Source organism: Anabas testudineus, chromosome 3 (assembly GCF_900324465.2).
Source record: "Anabas testudineus chromosome 3, fAnaTes1.2, whole genome shotgun sequence".
NCBI classification, from domain to species: domain Eukaryota; kingdom Metazoa; phylum Chordata; class Actinopteri; order Anabantiformes; family Anabantidae; genus Anabas; species Anabas testudineus.
Window position 1 is genome coordinate 21712720 of NC_046612.1, and position 19443 is coordinate 21732162.

The following is a 19443-nucleotide window of genomic DNA, read 5'->3' on the forward strand; positions in this document are numbered from 1 at the left end:
AATCTACAAACAATACCCCATAATGACAATGCGAAAGAATTTGTTTGAGATCTCAGCAAATATAATAACTATTTAGAAAAAAGAAAAAAATCACATGTATCAGATTGTAATCAGATTCCAAACTCTCCGCCATGGCCAAGACCAAAGAGCTGTCCAAGGATGTCAGGGACAAGATTGTAGACCTACACAAGGCTGGAATGGGTTAAAAGAGCATCGCCAACCAGCTTAGAGAGACAGTCACAACAGTTGGTGCGATTTTTAGCAAATGTAAGAAACACAAAAAACTGTCAATCTCCCTCTGTCTGGTGTTTTTCTGGGGGACAGGACAACTGTACTGCATTAATGAGACGATGGTCAGGGCAAGTACTGTCAAATCTCGGGTGAGAACCTGCTTCCCTCACCCAGGGCATTGAAAATGGGTTGTGGATGGGTATTCCAGCATGACGATGACCCAAAACACATGGTCAAGGCAACAAAGAAGTGGCTCAAGATGAAGCACATTAAGGTCCTGGAGTGGCCCAGCCAGTCTCCAGACCTTAATGTCAGCCTCTGAACCTTCATGAGTTGGAGAGGATCTGCAAAGAGGAGTCTGACAAAATTTCTCCTGAGATGTGTGAACACCTGATGAACAACTACAGGAAACGTATGACCTCTGTGATTGCCGATAAGGGTTTTGACGCCAAGTACTAAGTCATGTTTTGTCAAAGGGGTCAAATACTTATTTCATTTATTAAAATGCAATTCAATTTATAACTTTTTATATGCATGGATTTTTTGTTGTTATTCTGTCTCTCACTGTTAAAATAAACCTACCATTAAAATTATAGACTGATCAACTCTATGTCAATGGGAAAACCTACAAAATCAGCAGGGGATTAAATACTTCTTTCCCTCACTGTAGGTATTCCCAGTCTTTGCCATGCCACTCAAAATTGAGCTCTGGTGCATCCCGATTCCACTGATCATCCTTGGGATGTTTCTACAACTTGACTGGAGTCCATCTGTGGGAAATATAGTTGATAGGACATGATTTGGAAAGGGATACACCTGTCTATATAAGGTCCCACAGTTAACAGTGCACATCAGAGCAGAAACCAAGCCATGATGTCCTAGGAATTGTCTGTAGACCTACAAGACAGGATTGTATCGAGGCACAGATGTGGGGAAAGTTACAGAACAAATTCTGCAGCATTGAAGGTTCCAATGAGCACAGTGACCTCCATCATACATAAAGGAAAGAAGTTTGGAACCACCAGGAGTTTTCCTAGAGCGGGCCGTTAGGCCAAACTGGGCAATTGAGGGAGAAGAGTGTAGAAGAAGAACAACCATCTGCGCGGCATTTCACCAATCAGGCCTGTATGATAGAGTGGCCATACAGAATCCACTCCTCAGTAAAAGGCAAATGATAACCCGTTTTTTTTTTTTTTATTAAAAGTAACTTAATTTAGATATATATATATATATTATATTTATTAAATAACTTAATTTATTTAAGATTTCAAACAACCCTCTTCCACATTGTCATTATGGTGTACTGTAGAATTACGAGGAAATGTATTTTAGAGTAATACTGTAAGCACTGTGAATACTTTCTGGATGGACTGTAGTATGAAATCTAATGCTGAAGAAGTGTTTGTCTACAAGTCTAGCTGTAAGCCAGTGTAATTGGAAAACGTCCTGTGTGTTTCACTTACATGGATCCCAGACATGATGAAGGGAATTGGGCAGCAGGTGTCCTCAGGCAGGTAGCGGTTACTGTTCACCTAGTACCATCAGAACTGGAACAAAAAAAGCAGAGTTTTAGAAATACAACATGTCTCTCTTATTACAGATGAACCACTATTAACATAGATGACTAAGTAAAAAAAAAAAAAAAAAAAAAAGGAACAGCGAAGCACAGCAAGCAGTAGAATAACCATTTGAAATTTGTTTTCTCAAATTACTTTACAGTGTGTCATTTTATATGCTCACTCTACAGTGGGGGTGGGTGATTTGACTGTTACAAACAGAAAACGTGTGTAATTATGTGCCAATTTAAGATGCCTAAACTGTCCACATGCATCCTCTTCATTTCTAATTTTTATTTCCTTTGACCAACAAGTTAGATTGCTAATAAGAGACATTTAAAAGATGCACAGCTAGCTGAAACGTGGCTCTTTAATCAACCAAGTTCTAAGGAATAATACAGACTGGATGCAAAAAATGCATGTCTGAGATAATAAATGAGTAGAAGACAGCTCTCTGAAATTAGCCAAGTTTATTGAGCTTCTGCAGCTAACTGGTAGTATTTTAAATGTGACCTTGATGCAGTGACAGAGAAGAGAGAGGAGAGAAACAAAGAGGAAAGAGGGAGAAACAACATGGAGACAAAACTTTCAGAGTTCTTTTTATTAGTCTCTCATTTTAATTTGTGGTTGGCTGTATTTGCCTAGAATAGCGTGGAATTTGTGAAAGGATGTATAGGGTGGTTGTGTGTCCTCATGTGTGCCAACATTAACCCATATGTTTGGCTTTTTATGTCACTGAAAACCCAATGTGTGTGTTTTGTGCATCTTTTAACTATAGCATATCCTTTAAAAATGTTTTCTTTATTTCTACTGTGGCCTTCCATTATCGTAGACACAGTAATAACTCTGCAGTATAGTAAATATTACAACAGCTTGAAGGTGTAACAGTGAGTGAGTTAAGTTTCCCGAAGCAGTCTCCATTCAAAGCATTTCACTTCCGACCAGCCCAGAGAACAGGAAGTTGAAATAGGGAGGGATGTGAGTGAGAGAAGGAGGAAGCAGATGACGCATGTTTTCCAGTATGAGGTAGGGAGGGGCTCTAGCTGGAGTCCAGCGTGAGCGTGAGCACTGTGGTCAATGCCTCCCTTTGGAATGACTATAGCCACTTTCAGGTCAGGTCAGAATAGGTCGCAGCATAAACAAAGTGCTACAAATAACTTCAGTATAATTCACAGTTCAGTTATCCTAGCTAAAGTGTATTCGTAATCCTCTCCTGCCGCTTGGTTTTCTCCCGCATAACTGGGGCAGATGAAACTAATAAGAGTTTAGAGTTTTTACTTATATTCAGTGTATTTAATGAAAAGTAATATTTTGTCCACCAAGTGTAAGCCAATTGCTTTCCACAAGCCCTCTCAAAGTAATTCAGTGGCCAATGTAATTTTAGATCAATGTAAATCATACAGTAAATCCCTTTCAGAGAGCCTGGTGACTTGCTGGCATGCTCTGTGAGAGCATCAACGGCCGAGCTTTACTGCATAGCCATATCCTGTGTTCAAACAGGAAAACAGCCTAATTGCAGACCATTGCAGATCTGTATGAAAAGTGACAGAGTAAAATACATACAAGACTAGGTTGCTCTGGTGGACCTCGAGGGCCCCGCTCCTTTCTCTTTGCCTTTCTACATTTACGGCAATGCTGTTGGAACAGAGCAATGTGGCTCACCAACCCACAGCCACACTAGCTAGCCAATAGAGTAGAGACAAGTGAGTGCTATTCTTATCTCTCTCTTTCTTTCCAGGCTTGAGGAATGCCTGAAAGCTATTCAAGAGCTTCAGCATCTCACTGGTCACATCACTCGCCTTAAGTTAGTCAAATGGTACTCACTATAGGTTGCCAGTAAAAAGAGGTCTTCAGTTAATTTTTTCTATAGCACACAGTAGGGAAACCGTACCAACCATATACACCAACATTTCATTGGGTTTCTTGTAGAAAAGCTATTTCACCAATCACTTAAGCTGAAAATGTGTTAAAATACCAAGAGTGGATTATAAGGTTCAAGGCTGATGGTGCCAAGAACTTCAGGATTGGCGGTTCAATTCCTGGTTCTTGGCCATATGTCGCATGAGACACTATACCCACATAGTAATGTCATAATGTTAGAATTACCCTGGGGATCAAGGGGATAAAGTATATCAAATATTTTTGTGTACATAGATGTACACAGAAACACAATTGGTGGAGCAATATTATGAATGCAATACAATTCACCTTAAGTACATGGCCCTGCTACAGACTGTAGAGAGAAACGGGTTCAGGAAAGATTAATACACTGGATTACTTTTATATTTTATCTACTCCTGACAGTAAAGTAAGCCACAAACCTACATAAAGGCACCAGAATACATGAAAAAGAAAATCCCATGATATACTGCAAATATTTGGTCAACCTAGCTCAGCAGTAGGTTACACATCAAAGTGTACATTTAGCATTCTGGTTCACCCTGTCTACCCGATGTGCCGCAAACAAGTGGAAATCACTTCCTTCTCTGCTCGCCTCCTCCCTTTTCTCTCTGTGCAGAGGAAGCTGCTGGTGACACTGTCATGGCAACATGGCCTTTGATGTAGCACTTCCCAGAGTGTAGAACAACCTTTTCCTTTGCTGTGCCAGATCACAGAAATATTACTATTGTTTGTGTCTTGTGTGCCATTTTCATTATCACTTGTATTGTGTCCTAAATCATTTTTTTCTTGGTCTCATTTTCTGTCTTTGTATTTCCTATCAGCTGCTGTAACCTTCTGCAATGAAGCTGCCTTGCCAAGTGAATAAAGTATCCTGTTGCTCATTTACTGTCTATTGTATAGTATGTCTATATCATCATACCACAATAATAGTTCACTCTGCCCATTCATAAGACTAATTTATTATACCCAGTGTGCTAAATCCTGCTACAACTATACAAAGGCTAAAATTATAGATGTTGAAACAATAAGTTTGAAACTGCCTAATGTGTTTCCTTTAAAATATGTGACTGATTATTCTTTAGGGTGACAACATGTGGGAGACACTACTGTGAAAGAGCTGGGATATCTCCAACAGGAAGTCTGCGGGTTGGGTGATGAGGAGGTTGAGATTGTAACACAAGACTGTGGATATGTGTTGTAGTTTCAGCCTTTGTTTTTCAGAACCATTTCATTCCTAGTTAAAAGTTTAAAACCCTTTCATTATTGCACAAATCAGCCTTCCACTTCCTTGTCACTGGATTAGCTCAAGGATTTTTGGCTTACACTCTAAACCTGGTCTTATTAGCAGACACTCAACTCAAGAAACACAGCACTTAGGTTTGGGATGGGTTTCTACTGGAAACCAACCATGTGAAATGTTTATCTGATTGTTGCTCTGTCATCTTTCTCCAGATGAATAAAAACTTAGAGACCACCAGAGAGGGCTGGGTTGTTGGCTTCTAAAACTACTGTGCCAAATTTTTGTGTTATGTAAACAGGACACTCTGGTACCGGGTAGGCCTAGGGCCATCCCTGATCCAGATTACTCCTCCAAGCACGGTGTCTTTGAGACTTTACAAGTCTACTTCTACTAGGGGACAACTTAGTTCAGCCTAGTTATATGTCTATTTAAAATCAGGATGTCAGTTACAGTCCTGAATGAAATTCAACGTAATGAGCCAGCGTTAAACAATAGCTCCTATCATACTGCACAGAGTGACAGCGTTATATAAACATTAACCAATAAACAACAGTCCCATTCATTTCAAAGTCAGGTTGACCAAGTAAAGCAACATGCATGAACTGTTTGTTGCTAAGACAGCACTTTACAGAGCACCAAATATTTTTATGCTGCAGGTGTATTTGAGAATGCAGTTTTTAAACATGCTTCTAAATGATTAGCTTTTTTCTCTACTGCTTAAACACTGTCCTCAATGGAATAAAATTGCTAGCTATGCTGTTTTTGAAACAAGTAACAAAATTAGACCTAAGTAAACCTCTACACATGTTGGTGACAGTGTTTAAACTGACCAAAAGCATGCCAAAATTTGTTTTTAAGTAAAAAAAAAGAAAATAAAGAAAGTTTACACAACTTAGAACCACCTTTTGTTTGAACCCAACCATTTTTCATATGAGTGAAAGTATAGGAGTATAGGAGTATGTGTGTGTGTCATGCGTGTATTTTTAATCATGATATAATTTAAACTGGGAAACTGTAAAGGCTGTGACACAACTGTAGAGCTGATATAACTATCGAACCCTGACTAATGCTCAGTACAAAGTTTGTAATGCAAAGTATACTGGCATAAAAAAGAAACAGGGGAGAAATATGGAAATGTGTCCTGCTGGGTATGCAAATATACAGTATAAGCTCATGAGGGGGAGAAAAAAAGACAACGCTCACAGGGCCAGGGGCTCTGTACAGTGCAAAGACAGCATGGAACAGTCAACAACAAATGACTGTACTGCATTTGCCCATATGTAAAGTACTTGCCATTAGGTCTTTACGTGTTTCACCGTTTTAGATCACTATGTAATGTTACAAAAATGTATAGTTTGGACTGCAATTATAAACAAACACAGCAACCAACTCTTTCATTTATGGTTGAGGTGGTCACCAATCAGCACAAGTGATTCTGCTCCTTAAGCCCCTTTTCATCAGTAAATCCTTATAACCACACTGCAATCTGACAAAATCCCACTTCTCTGTTCTCCATCTGTCTGCTTACCAAAGCTATGCTCAGTGCACTGATGGTTATAGCATCCGGTACTATCAATTCCATCCAGAGACGATCTGCAGCCATTCTCGATAGCGTGTGCATGCTGGTTATGTTTCTGCTGGCGTTACTCACAACCCAGATGGGTGAATGAATAAAAAAATGCCTGTGCTTCTTCACAATTAACTTCCAATTCAATTTTAAGAATGCATTTTAGTTATTACTGAGTTACCATTTGTCTTAATACATACACAGCCACGGTCATTTACCTATACCTAAACTGTAACTGACATTAAGATGATATACACTGCCCATCCAAAAAAAAAAAAAAAAAGTCACCACCTTGATTTTACTAAGCAAATAGGTAAGAGCCTCCCATTGGATAATTACTGCATGGGCCATTATGTGTTAGCTGGCAACACGTTATTTGACTCAAACTGATGCAGTGAGTAGCTTCTCATTACTTAAACAACCATTTAGGAAGACAAATTATAGGAGACTGATGAAAATACTAAAATTGGGTTAAGAACTGTCCAATGGAAGAAGGTCATGTGGTCTGTTGAGTCCAGATTTACCTTGTTGCAAAATGATACGTTTACGTTCCAAAAGAATAAGGTCAGCTGACTACCAGAATATACTGAATGACCAGGATATTCCATTAATGATTTTTTTTTCTTTGTGTGAAAGGGTGGTTCAGGGAGCATGACACATCATTTTCACACATGACTTTGCCAGACCTCAACCGCACTGAAAATCTTTTAGATGTGCTGAAGAAGACTTTGTGCAGTGGTCCGACTCTCCCATCATCAATACAAGATCTAAAAATGAATACAACTCTGGACGGGAATAAATATTAGGGTAGACATAAATGCTACATTTGTTAGATATGATGTCTGTTCACTAGAACTCTCAACATGAAATCAAAAGAGATGTCTATGCAAATGAAGAAGGCCATTGTTGGGTTGAAAAACAAACCTATCAATGAGAGATAGCCAAAACTTTGGGAGTGGACAATTCAGCAACTTGGAACATTCTTAAAATTAAGGAAATAACTAGCTCAGCAACAGCAGAAGGCCTGGATGACGTGAAGACAACTAAAGTAATTTACCACAGAATTCTGTCTAAGGTGAAGAAAAAACATTTCATAACATCTAGTCAAGTCAAGCATACTCAGGAGGAGGTAGTTGTATCATTGTCAATGTGTACAATCAAGAGACGCTTTATGAATGTAAATACAGAGGCTTCTTGAAGGATGAAATCAAGATTAACTTGGACCAGAAAGATGCGTAGAGATTATCATCTGTGAACATGGTGGAGGTTTTTATGGTATGGGCATGTATGGCTGATAAAAGTAGCAGTATCAATTATGAGGGTATAGGCAAAAAAACCTAATGCAGCTGCGGTAAAGGCCTGACAAAGCAAGGAAGAAACTCAGCATTTGGTCATTGGGTCTTTGAGTTGCATACTTCCAGCAGTAAATGACTGCAAAGGATTTTCATCCAAGTATTGAATGCAGCCCTTATGGTTTTAATTATGAGCTGTACCACAAAAATAGGGGTGTGTGTATAAAAACAGCCGTTTTGTCACAACCCTTGAATTAAAGCTGAAAGTTTTGACTTGGTTTGCTTTTATTTCACATTCAACTGGGTGGAAAGTTGGGTATCCTACTGGAGCCTACATTAATCACTGTACCCTGTATATAAGTATCTCTTTCTGCACCCTAAGCTTTGTTGAGAACTAGAGTAATATTCCACTATGGTGATACCAAAACCTCAGCACAACCCAGTGTCAGCAGATACAATTTGTCACCAATGATCCCTTAACCAAACCTTTCCAACAAAGAAGTGTGCTATACACACAACTTCAGACATTTTAGTATGGATTCTTGATGCTGCAAGATATTCCTCAGCTTATTCAAGACAGCATTTAGAGGGGGAGACTGAAATGGCATAAGGACTAGTGTAAGGAGTCAGGAGATGGTAAATAATACAAGAGAAGAAGAAAGTTCAGAGAAACTGTGGCTTTTCAGTCTTTACTGTGTGTCTGCCTCTGCCATCTGCCACATGAAACATTTCTAGCCATGATTTTATTATTTAATTATTTATTTTTGCTGGGCTGTTTTTACCATCCCACAGAAACTCTTCTCCCTGTGCTCTTCGGCTCAGTGGCAATAGAATGACATAACTTTAAAATGCTGCCCAAGCACAACCACTTTCAGCAACAACCAGCAGCTGCACTAGAAGGATTAATTTTAAGTGCCTTGCTCAAGGGCATCTGAATGTTAATTGTTAAGGGGGGTAAAGGAACGCAAGGTTAATGATATTTTTTTGGCACAGACTCCCCAGATTTGAATAATAATAATAATAATGATAATAATAATAATAATAATAATAATAATATGATAATAATAATAATATAACTTCAGTAGGTAAGTAAGTAAGTGCACTTCTACAACCCAAACTGAAAGTAAGGATGTATACCAAATATTAACAGAAATAAGCAGAAAAAAACAAACAGACGTGAATATTTAATCCACAGCTGCCGTTCCCGATCTGAACGAAAAATAGTAAAGCATGACAGAGAAACCTCTCCCACCACAGTCAGTCAGTTAGTCAGACAGACAGGCAGCCCTCCTGCCTCTCTGACGTAAGATGTGACAGGCTCTAGCTTGCCACTGATGACAGATTACAAAAGCAGGGAGGCAGGAAGTGGAAGAAAGAAAGGAAGAGGGAGAAAGAGAGAGAGAATCCCCCTCTTGAGCTCCCGGAGGCTGCTGGACTGAAGAAAGCAGAGGGGAGGAAGGGTTGTGGTGACGGCTTATTGTTTGAGCTCTGTGTGCTGTGGTTCCAGTCTCAGCGCACAGTCATGCAGCACAGGCTATTTATATCCTCACAATATCCATGTAGGCAGAGGCAGGCTGCAGTCGCTTCCATCATTGCATACATTATGGAGACACTGCATTAAAGAGTCTGCCTGCTGGGGGAGTGCTTGCTTGTACTGCTTTTCTTACAGGATTTCCCCATTTATATTTAGACCACATTGGGAGCTGTTTACTGTGTTTTTTGCTTTTAAACAAGAATGCTAGAAAAAAGGTTTTCAAAAAATTGCAACAAAAGAAAAATACTTTTCAATTATTGTGCTACTAAATATGTAGGAAAAAAAAAACGCTGGTATCAACAATTCCCATATTGCAACTCAACAGCATGATTTTTGTGAAAGTAGCACAGCTTGAATTATTTTTTAAAGACTGTAGTAGATGAACTCCAGAGTAACTATTTTTACAGGATAAATTCTGTTCATGGTAAATTAATTAAAAATGGATGTGTAAAATGTGTGGATCAAATTTGCTCAATGTTATTCCCCTCAGCTCTTTAAATTTACACTGCAGTGTAGAATGCCAAACAATATGGCTCTTTCGTCAGACTATGGATACACAGTAGGCCAAATCTACTTGTATGAAGCTTTTTTTTTTTTCTTCAGGAAATGCAGACAGTAAGACAAAACAGTACTGGTATACAGTACAGCAGGATGCTCAGTACAAGCTTCATTTACTAATAGTAAACTGAATTAATGTACTCACAGGCACAGTAACAGCAGTGTAACTGCGGGCAGATATACAGACTTTCTTCAATAGATAATACAAGAAAGATGAAGAAGAGATCTTGCAGGTAAAGGTACAGAATGACAAGGGACTACTCATTCCAGAGTAGTCTCCCGTCATTCTGTCCTTCTGGAACTAACATGTGGAGACAGATAAGAGTAGAAAGCTCTCAGGATGGTGGTGGGGGGTACAGGCTGAGAGCCAGAGGGTTGGGGAGGCTCACTGTTCTTCTGACAGGACATCTGCCTCACTACTGCACATGCACGCACACTCTGCAGTGCTTTGCTTATGCTGTCAGTGTTGCTGAACTCTCACTGACAACACACAACCACATGAGTACACACAATGCCCTCTTCCACCTAATATATTCTGCCACTTACATACATTTGCATACACATTCTTCAACCAGACCCTAATGTATGCCGTCTCTCAAACAAACACGCACACACACCTACTGAAGTGGGTGGCTTTGAGCATCCCAGGGGGTGAGCTTTCCTCCTCCTTTGACGGCAACACATGACAACTCTTCCATTCAAAGCGAAGAGGAGGAGGAGACGAAGAAGCTAAGCACTGGGACGGAGACACAAAGAACGTCATTAGCAGCAGCCACAGTAGGCTGCTGGTACAATATGGTAGTGGCATTAGTGGTGACTGGAGATCCAAATCTCTTTAATAAAAGCAGCATTCAGTGGCAAAAGCACTGACACCATCGAGAAAAATCAGTGGACTAAAAATGTGAAAAAGCCGTTTAGAGAGGGAACGGCTAAAGGCAAAATCCATATAGAAAATGACAACTGAATACTGTTTGACTCAAAATAGAGCCTATACAGATTACCTAAGAATGGAGTAATTCCAAATTGAGAAAAAAATTGACACACACACAGATTCTAAAAACACACTGACAAACGTGGTTTACCAAAGGAGAACACAATGACAGAGCAGTACTTTCTTTTGAAAACTTTAAACCCATCAACTAACGTTCAACTAGCTGAAACACAAAGGTTGTCAGTGGTCTACAGTAAATGTGGTGTTCTGAAAAATCTGTGTGACAAGACTGGTCTTGGTCACCACAGAATAACAGTCAAATCATAAAGAACGAGATGTAGAAAGAGAGCTATAGAAAACACAAAGATGTTTACAGATGGAGGGGATCAAAAGAGCAAGGGCACAGAGGACAAGTTAAAGCCAGGGTCACTAGGGTCCATGTTACGTCATCTGAAATCTGCAAGGGTCTGTGAGGACGTGCAGTGACTGAGCACGTGTCACACCATTAAAGTGGACACGCTATTTCCCATCCTTGGTTGTGTTATTGTTCTCTTCCTAAAACAACAAACAAAAGAGCTCTTTTTGTTGTCAGGAGGTCCCCATTGTGTTTTCTAAAGCGCATGTGTGGAACACAAAAAGTTACTGTGTAGACTGCAGGCTGTAGAAGTGGATCCATGTTTGTGCACCTCTGAGGGCAAGCACAAACCATGAAGGAGCCTTTAAGAGCACAGACGAGTGGTGGGTATAAATGGAGGAAGGAGACAGATATGAAAGTGATGAAAACTCCCTGGTTTCTTGGCGGAGGACTTTCCCTGCTGATCCTTAATATTAAAAACAGTCATCTGTCGGTTCCAGTGCCAACCATGAATAATAGAGGCTCCACCCAGCTATGGCAGATCTTTGAATTATTAATTCACATCCACAGACTTGCATTAGTGAACAGTGTGGGGCACTCTCCACTGTGTGACGCAGACAAATATGCTACAAACACTGCACTGAACTGAAAATGTGTGTTTACATATAGCATGTGTGCACTAGCATTAAACACATCTTGCTTGCACATTCACATTGACTGGAATTACTGTGCTCTTAAATACATTCAGCATGTATTTCCTTAGAAAAGACCAGTGCAGAGCTGCTAAAACCTTTTACTTTACAGCAAAATACTATTTATATGTTGTTACTTTTATGTCATGTGTTGATCCATTTCAGTCAGACATTTGTAATGCTACCATTACCAGCATTCCAGCAATGCTGAAAAAAGTATTTATATGTAGAAATCATTTTGAAGAAGTGGAATGTGTATATCGCAAGGAGAAATTGAGGAGCAAGCCAACAGGTCATGTTCAGTTGTGATGAAGCTTCTCAGATTATGGCTGAAAACCTGGTTAATGTGCTTTTAGCAATTTGTTGCTAGAAATGAAGGTAATACAAAGTCACTACCCTCATGTTTTCGCTGTGTATCTGTGTATGTCGAATACTGTTGAAATTGTTCCCTTTAAATATGAAATGGCAATTTTGCTTGAAATGCCCACCCCTAATAGTAACCTGGAATGATTTTCAATTTATAGGCTGCTTTGAAAGGGTTCATTTATGACATTTCTTGGCTTCTTAATACGCTTTAGACGTTAAGCTGTCTCGTGAAGACAAAGGGTGGGTACAGAGTCAATATCTCTGATACTGGTGATGGCAGTGACTTGATCGAAGTGGAGAAAATACTTAACCAACATGGCTAAACAAAAAAGCTAATTAAAAAGTCAATGATGTAAAATGAGCTATGTGCGCTATGAACTGTTCGCTCAATATGAAGTAAAATAACCAGTTAATAATCATTAGCGTTTCAGTCACAATAGCCGAACCCTAGAGACAATGTTAACTAGGTCATTCATTTCTTTTTACAGGCTAGCTTCAGAAACATAGCCTAATTAGATGAAAGGAGAACTGTGCGACAGATGTAAAGCAGTGCAATGTTACTTTAGTAGTACGTTACTATGTACAAATGTCAGTCTAGATGTGTGTGGTCAGGGCCAAAAGACTGAGGCATATGTTGTGACTTTTCAGGATAGTTTCGGCCTAGTTTTAAACCCTACGAAAATACCATAACATTACACATACATCCACATGCAAGGACAATGACATGCACACTGACAAATGTGACTCTTGTCACTGGCTCTGCATCTGCAGCATTTACAGCAAGAATTACTTCACCTAGAAAACAATGCTTCCAAGTTACATCTCTCTTGATTAAAGGAGAAGCAACTCACCTTACACACACACACACTGAGTGAACCAACACAACCTGCCAACCAGTCTAGTGTCAAGCAGGAAAAACATCAGCTGTAAACAGTCTCCAATGAACAAATACATGCAGACAAAAGTATTTTAGAGTGTGTGTTCAACAGAGATGGTTGTGTAGGCTGACAATTTGCATTTGGGCAGCACATCCAGAGTCTGGTTTCAACTGTATGTGAGGAGGTTGGCTGATAAGGTCATGGTGTTGGTGTGGGTAAGAAAACCCAGGTAGATGGTAAGGCATACGAGAGGACAATTTCTGCTAATGCAGAGGCAATGTTTGCAGAGGTAGCAACAGCAAATCTTGCCTGCGGAAAGCAGGCCTAAGGGACTTCTTTGGTAAATTCACAAAGGCTCACACACACACACTCACACACACACTCACACACACACACACACACACACACACACACACACACACACACACACACACACACACACACTCACACTCACACACACTCACACTCACACACACTCACACACACTCACACACACTCACACACACTCACACACTTGTGCAGTTATAATCCTGTTCGCTCTCACACCTAGGGATAGGCATATGCCTTTAAGAGAAGTCTGTGTAAACAGGGCTGAGTAGTCTGATCTTAAATTTATTTCACAGTATATGTTCCACATTGATCAGTAACAGTGTGATCTATTTCACAATATGGAACAGCATACCTTACAATTTCCACAAACTGTGACTTTATGCACAAACAGAAACTTCTCCCCGAGTGCCCTTGCCATATTCTCTCTGGGTTCAGTCTAGATACATACGTTGTGTCTTCACACATGAGATAGGTGGCTTTATTTTCCTCAGATGCTGACTCAGATGCCTGGACATCACCAAGAACAACAGATGATGATGTGCGTGAGAGAGTGATAGATAAAGAACAAGATAATGACCCAGTAATAATATATGGGTTTGTATGAGTTTAAGTGAACATGTGTGTGCACCTGGGTAAGAGAATAGAGACTGTAGGTAATTATGAATGAATGAGGGAAAACAAATAAAAATCAGTCGATAAGCAATGCCAGTACCAACGATAATAACAACAAACACTCAACGTCAGTAATCTCATTTCCACAAAAGACCAACACAAATTCTAGGAACCAAGAAGTGAACAAGTTCATGCCATGCTGAAAGGCAGGGAGAGATGAGGTAACTTGCCGTACACTTTCATCACCTACTATATTCATATTCATCATGAAAAGACGTACTGACATCTGGCTAGCTTACTGCCTTGACTAAATAATTTCCAGAGAGAACCCCTATATGAGGTGGAGAAATTACACTGAAGCTTGACACCTGGGCTAATGGCCTGTTTACACCTATAGCCCTTTAGTTCGTTAATAGAACTGAAGTTCGTTTTTCCTCGTGCTTCAGTTCTTTTTGTCTGGTGTGAACATAGTAATCACACTCTGGTGTAGCCCTAAACAAATGCACCGCCTAGAAAACTCTGGTGTGGTCTTCCTGGTGAGAAAGTATAACAAAACAAAACTGGACTAAAAGCTATGAGGGAATTGGATTAGAGAACAGACATTCATGTCTGCATGTTAAACAGGAAAGTAAAACCAAGCAAAAGTCACAACTGCTGCGATTTTACTACAGAGTTTCATGTTGCTCCTATGTAACAATACCTCATAGGGGTCCTCCAGCCAAACACTGCTGACTTTTTTATTAGAATGGATGAGATTTAGCCAGGTGTCTAATAACCTGGCAAAATACTGGCTTCTTCTGTTAGACCAAAACATTTCACAGTTTAGCTTCAATTCTCATTCAGAGTGCTGTGCAACAACAAACCACCGATTGCCTATTTCCAACACTTCAGTCAGCAATTGGAAGAGTTTAAGCAGCAGTATCATGATGATTACATTGTTATGCTCATTCTGTTTGTGACAATATGGGAAAGATACGACCTAAAGAGGAACCCATCTGTCTGCCTCCAAGTCCATCAATCTGTATCCATTTCCACATTCATATCTTTAGCTCCATAGCTCTACGTAAATCATGGGGCTCATTAACTAGTATATTAGTAATATGACCAGATGTAGGCCACAGTCAACAATAAATGTCTCTACACAGTGCAGATCTCTTGGTTTAATCTCTCGGTTTAATCTCTCATTTGAAAACACCCAGGAAAAAATGTCACTTTTATTAAAATGATAGCCTGAGGGGAGTCTTAAACAGAGAAAAGATCCAATAAAATGTTCCTTTAAAAGGAAACCCTGTATTGAAGTAGACCTAAATCAGGTCACTTTACTTCTCAACACTCTATGTGACATCATTAAAGCAGAAACAGTTACTGTATCTTTCAAGTGCAGCGGCTGACTCAACTGCACAAAAACTACCCTGGAGTGCATCAAATGGCAGATAAAAAGAGGAAGCACTGGAGGCTCCCTGCTGAGACAGAACCCACGGTCATTATCAACATCATCAGTGATTCGTCTTTTGTTCTTTTTAGGACACCCATAATAACGACAGCAGAGTTTATTATGTGTATAACTGGAAAAGAACACCATCATCTTCACAATGACTGCACTACTTCCTCTCTATCTCTGTTTTGGCCTAAATAAGGAGGAACCAGGACACAGGTGCGGCGTGTGGGGCAGCAGAGTGATCAGGCAGTGGAAGTAAGCAGGGAAAGCCCCAAATATAAACAGCATGTTGGCATGGGTCGTTGGTTCTGCCCGCTTCTTGCTTGGCTGGGCAACTGGAAAAGGTCAGAGATCAGTTGAATAATTCATCTCTGTCTGACAGTGTGTACGTGGCACTGCATTGCTCTAGCCAAACAACGGTGCGGTATGGCACCACACTGTACGTAAGATATGGATAATGCTGTCCGCATCATGAGACCTGCTCACACATTATTTCACAAAGAAAAATTACTATGGCTGCTATTTAGATTATAAACTTGTAACCAAGACATCACATAACACAACATGCCAACAGGATCTCACCTTAACATATCACACTTAGTATTATTAGTTTGGTTCAATGCAAATTATACAAGCAGCTAATTATCATGTTGGAACAAATAGTAGAACCCTCTGAGCTACTTCCAGTAAGAATCTCGGGATACAAGAATTCAGTCAAAATTAGCCGAGATGTGAAAGGTATAATTCATGGACCTTATCAGACAGTGCAACAGCACTGATCTGATCAATTGTTGAAGTTACACGGAGATGTTACACAGAAATGGACCAAAATTCCATCTTTCCATCTATACAGTAATTACTGGAGACTGGTTAAACATAAAGGCAAATGTGGTTCTGATGTTTTTTGAAACACAGCATCAATACCCAATCATCAATTTTTCTTCTACATCTTCATACTAAACTATATTGTAATGTAGACTGTGCCAAACGATTAACGATTAAGCCCAATAATAGAAAAAGAATCATATCCCTTTTGACTGTTGACAAAGGATCATCTTTCAAGTGTGGTCAAAATAAATGGGTCTATACTAGGGCTGTGCAATATATTCATATATGATATGATGAACAACCAAAATAATTATTATTCATATTATTACAGTATATAGCACTTTTCAAAACAATGTTAGATAATGCTGCACAATAAAAAGACATAGGACATGCAATATAAGTATAACTATTAAAAAAAACAGTAGTTCATAAACAACTGAAGAGATAAATATAAAAACTGTGGTACATAAAAACAAAATATAAAAACAGCAATTCATGAATATATATTTATAACATTTAGCTTTAAGTTACATAAGTAGTGTACACATGCTGCCAACACAGACATGAATGTGCATACACATGTACCTATAATCATACACATCTATTGATAAACAGTTGTAGAAACTAGAAGAGATTAATACAGTGAGTTATAAGAATGCTCTCCTATAGAGACATGTTTGAAGGTCTGATTCAAAAATAGACACTGATTTAGATTGGCTGAAATCCTCTGGAAGTGAATTTCATAAGTGCAAGACTCAATCTCCCTCTGGTGCAAATTAGAGCTAGAAATAGTCTGCAAGTTCTTGCCAGAGCAGTATAAGCAGTGCTTTGGCTCATAACATAACTATAAACTTTAACCCCCTTCTATCTTAATGATTCTTTGCCACATGGCATGCTGTGGTCAAAAGTCATCATCTGAGTTTGGGGTTTGTTTTAAGCATTAAACTCTACTTGTGTGGTTCTAACCTGTAGACTTTCTCTGTCCTGCTTGACATGATTCTTGCATAGGTGGTAAAAAAGGTTAGTGGTGTTTTAAGTGTGTTGTAGGGTCTACAGTACAACAGTACAGTACAGTTCGCAAAGCACGATTTACTGGTCCACTTTTAATACACAAACCACATGCATGTGACAGAAGTAGAGCTGCCTGACATCAAAACAAACTATAATAAATAAAAAGAGGTTGCTAGTGCAGTTGGTGCAGAGAAAAGAGCAGCACATGCATTTTGATATATAAACTATTTCCTCCCAGTAAAACAAACCAAATAAACAATAATCAGATTGCAAGCTCACTAAGTCATTCAGTTTAAAGTGTTCCCACATTCACTATGATGAATAAGAGGGAGTGTGGGGATGTTTGAGTTTGAGCCCTACACAGAAGTAGACTTTTTTTTTTTTTTAGGAAAGAGCTCCTTGTTTTGTCTTGGCTAGTTGGAGTGCTTATCCTGTTCTGAATTGCCCCGTTCTGTGTCATGTTCCCTCTACTCAATGTTTGTTTGAGTTGCACATAGTGCTGTTTGGAACAACACAGTGTCATCCAAATTACAAAAAAATACAATAGAGCATAACATCAAATGTTTCATCTTTTGTGACAATACACACTGCTAGTCTACAGTGATCATCGTACCCTGAGTGGCGACCATCCGTCTCAACCCGAGTTAAACACAGTTGGACACAGGCTTTAAACAGGCACAGGAGACAAATCTAATTTGATGTCCCTGACATTTCCACAATCATCACTACACTGACAATTGTAAAAAGGAGTACGTCAGGAGAAACTAAAGCAGCCAAGTCAGGTCTCTACGAAAGGAGACCATGAACTCTCAAATAAAAAGGAAGCGCCTCCTGCTCATCTCACCCTCAGCTGAAATTTTTATTTGAAACCATTAATTCAAATCAGCTCTAGCACAACCCTAAAACACAAGGATGATGTCATCCAGCTGCTGAGCCACTCATTTAAATCAGAAACCATTTTGTCATGCTGGGTTTCTGTGTAGGTCAGCTCTAGCAATAGAAGCAGGGTAATTAGAGAAGGGAAGCTAAGCTAAGTCAAACCTGGTGACTTAGTAGTTTTTGATTGGCTTATATTGTGTATCTGAGTAGTTTCTCATATTGACGTTTCCAAATTATCACCTCAGGTAGAAACTTGTTAGGTGCTGGTCATAGGAATGCATTTTGTGATCTGATGCATGAATGGAGTCCCTAAACTATGAACTTCGAGATTCAGTAGCAACACATGAACAGCGCAAATGGGAAAAATAAATACAGATCCATTTGACTGGAACAGCATGATCTGAAAATACTAAATCTGGGATTTTTATTAGCTTAGTTTAAAGCAGTCCCCACTGGGGAAATCACTTGAGGCTGTGGGCGTAGTGAAAGACCAGGCATGTGTCAGGCCTGCGGCTCTGCTCATTGTTCAGCTAGCCAGCAGGTGTGGCGGTGGAAGCCTCTTGGCCTTCAAGAACCTGCCTGACTGACCAGCCGCTGCCCAGATGGAGAGGCCTCGGCGAGTGTGCACGCAAGATGGCAGTCATGACAATGGTACTATTCTACTGGGTAACATGATCTCTTGGAGGCAGGGTATGAGGGGGTTGTCTATCATAGCTCAGTAGATGCTGAGCAGGCAACAAGACACAGGAGTGACGCTGTAGCATTAAAAGGTAATGACTGATGACAACGGAGGCCTTTGTCCTCGAGTACCTTTAGTGGATATTATATTAACATTAAGTGTTAGCTTGTTGTGGTGCTGAAACCTGGTGTCCAGATGTAGAAAAAGAGAAAAACAAAGAACTTCAACCCATTGTGCAGCAAATGTGTATGTGAGATAATGTATTAATAGTTTACTTAATCTATAGTAAATATTAGTCAACACAGACCAAGTTCAAAAAGACAGATGGAACTTGTGATAAATAAATTAATTACCTATCAAAAAAGTATCTGTATTACTTCACAATGCTAGTAGCAATTTAAGTGTACGATGAACAGACAACAATAGCGCAGAGTATGTGTCTGGTAAAATTACACAGAACTAGTACTGACCATAACAGACAAATAGCTGTACACATTGCAAACAGTGCTATTGTATGATGCACCTGTTCTGTTTCTAAAGCAGTTTAAAAAGAGGAAGCAGTGC

At 39.5% G+C, this 19443-nt stretch overlaps 1 protein-coding gene across 1 annotated transcript in view; it reads right to left on the reverse strand.

Moving 5' to 3' along the window:
• The window catches only part of LOC113174462 (tyrosine-protein kinase CSK), a 37711-nt gene that overhangs the window by 15011 nt on the left and 3257 nt on the right, over positions 1 to 19443 (reverse strand). The window contains exon 2 of the mRNA XM_026378500.1: positions 1695 to 1778. Coding sequence (XP_026234285.1) covers positions 1695 to 1709 — 15 coding nt within the window. The 5' untranslated portion in view covers positions 1710 to 1778. The remainder of the gene's footprint in view (positions 1 to 1694; positions 1779 to 19443) is intronic.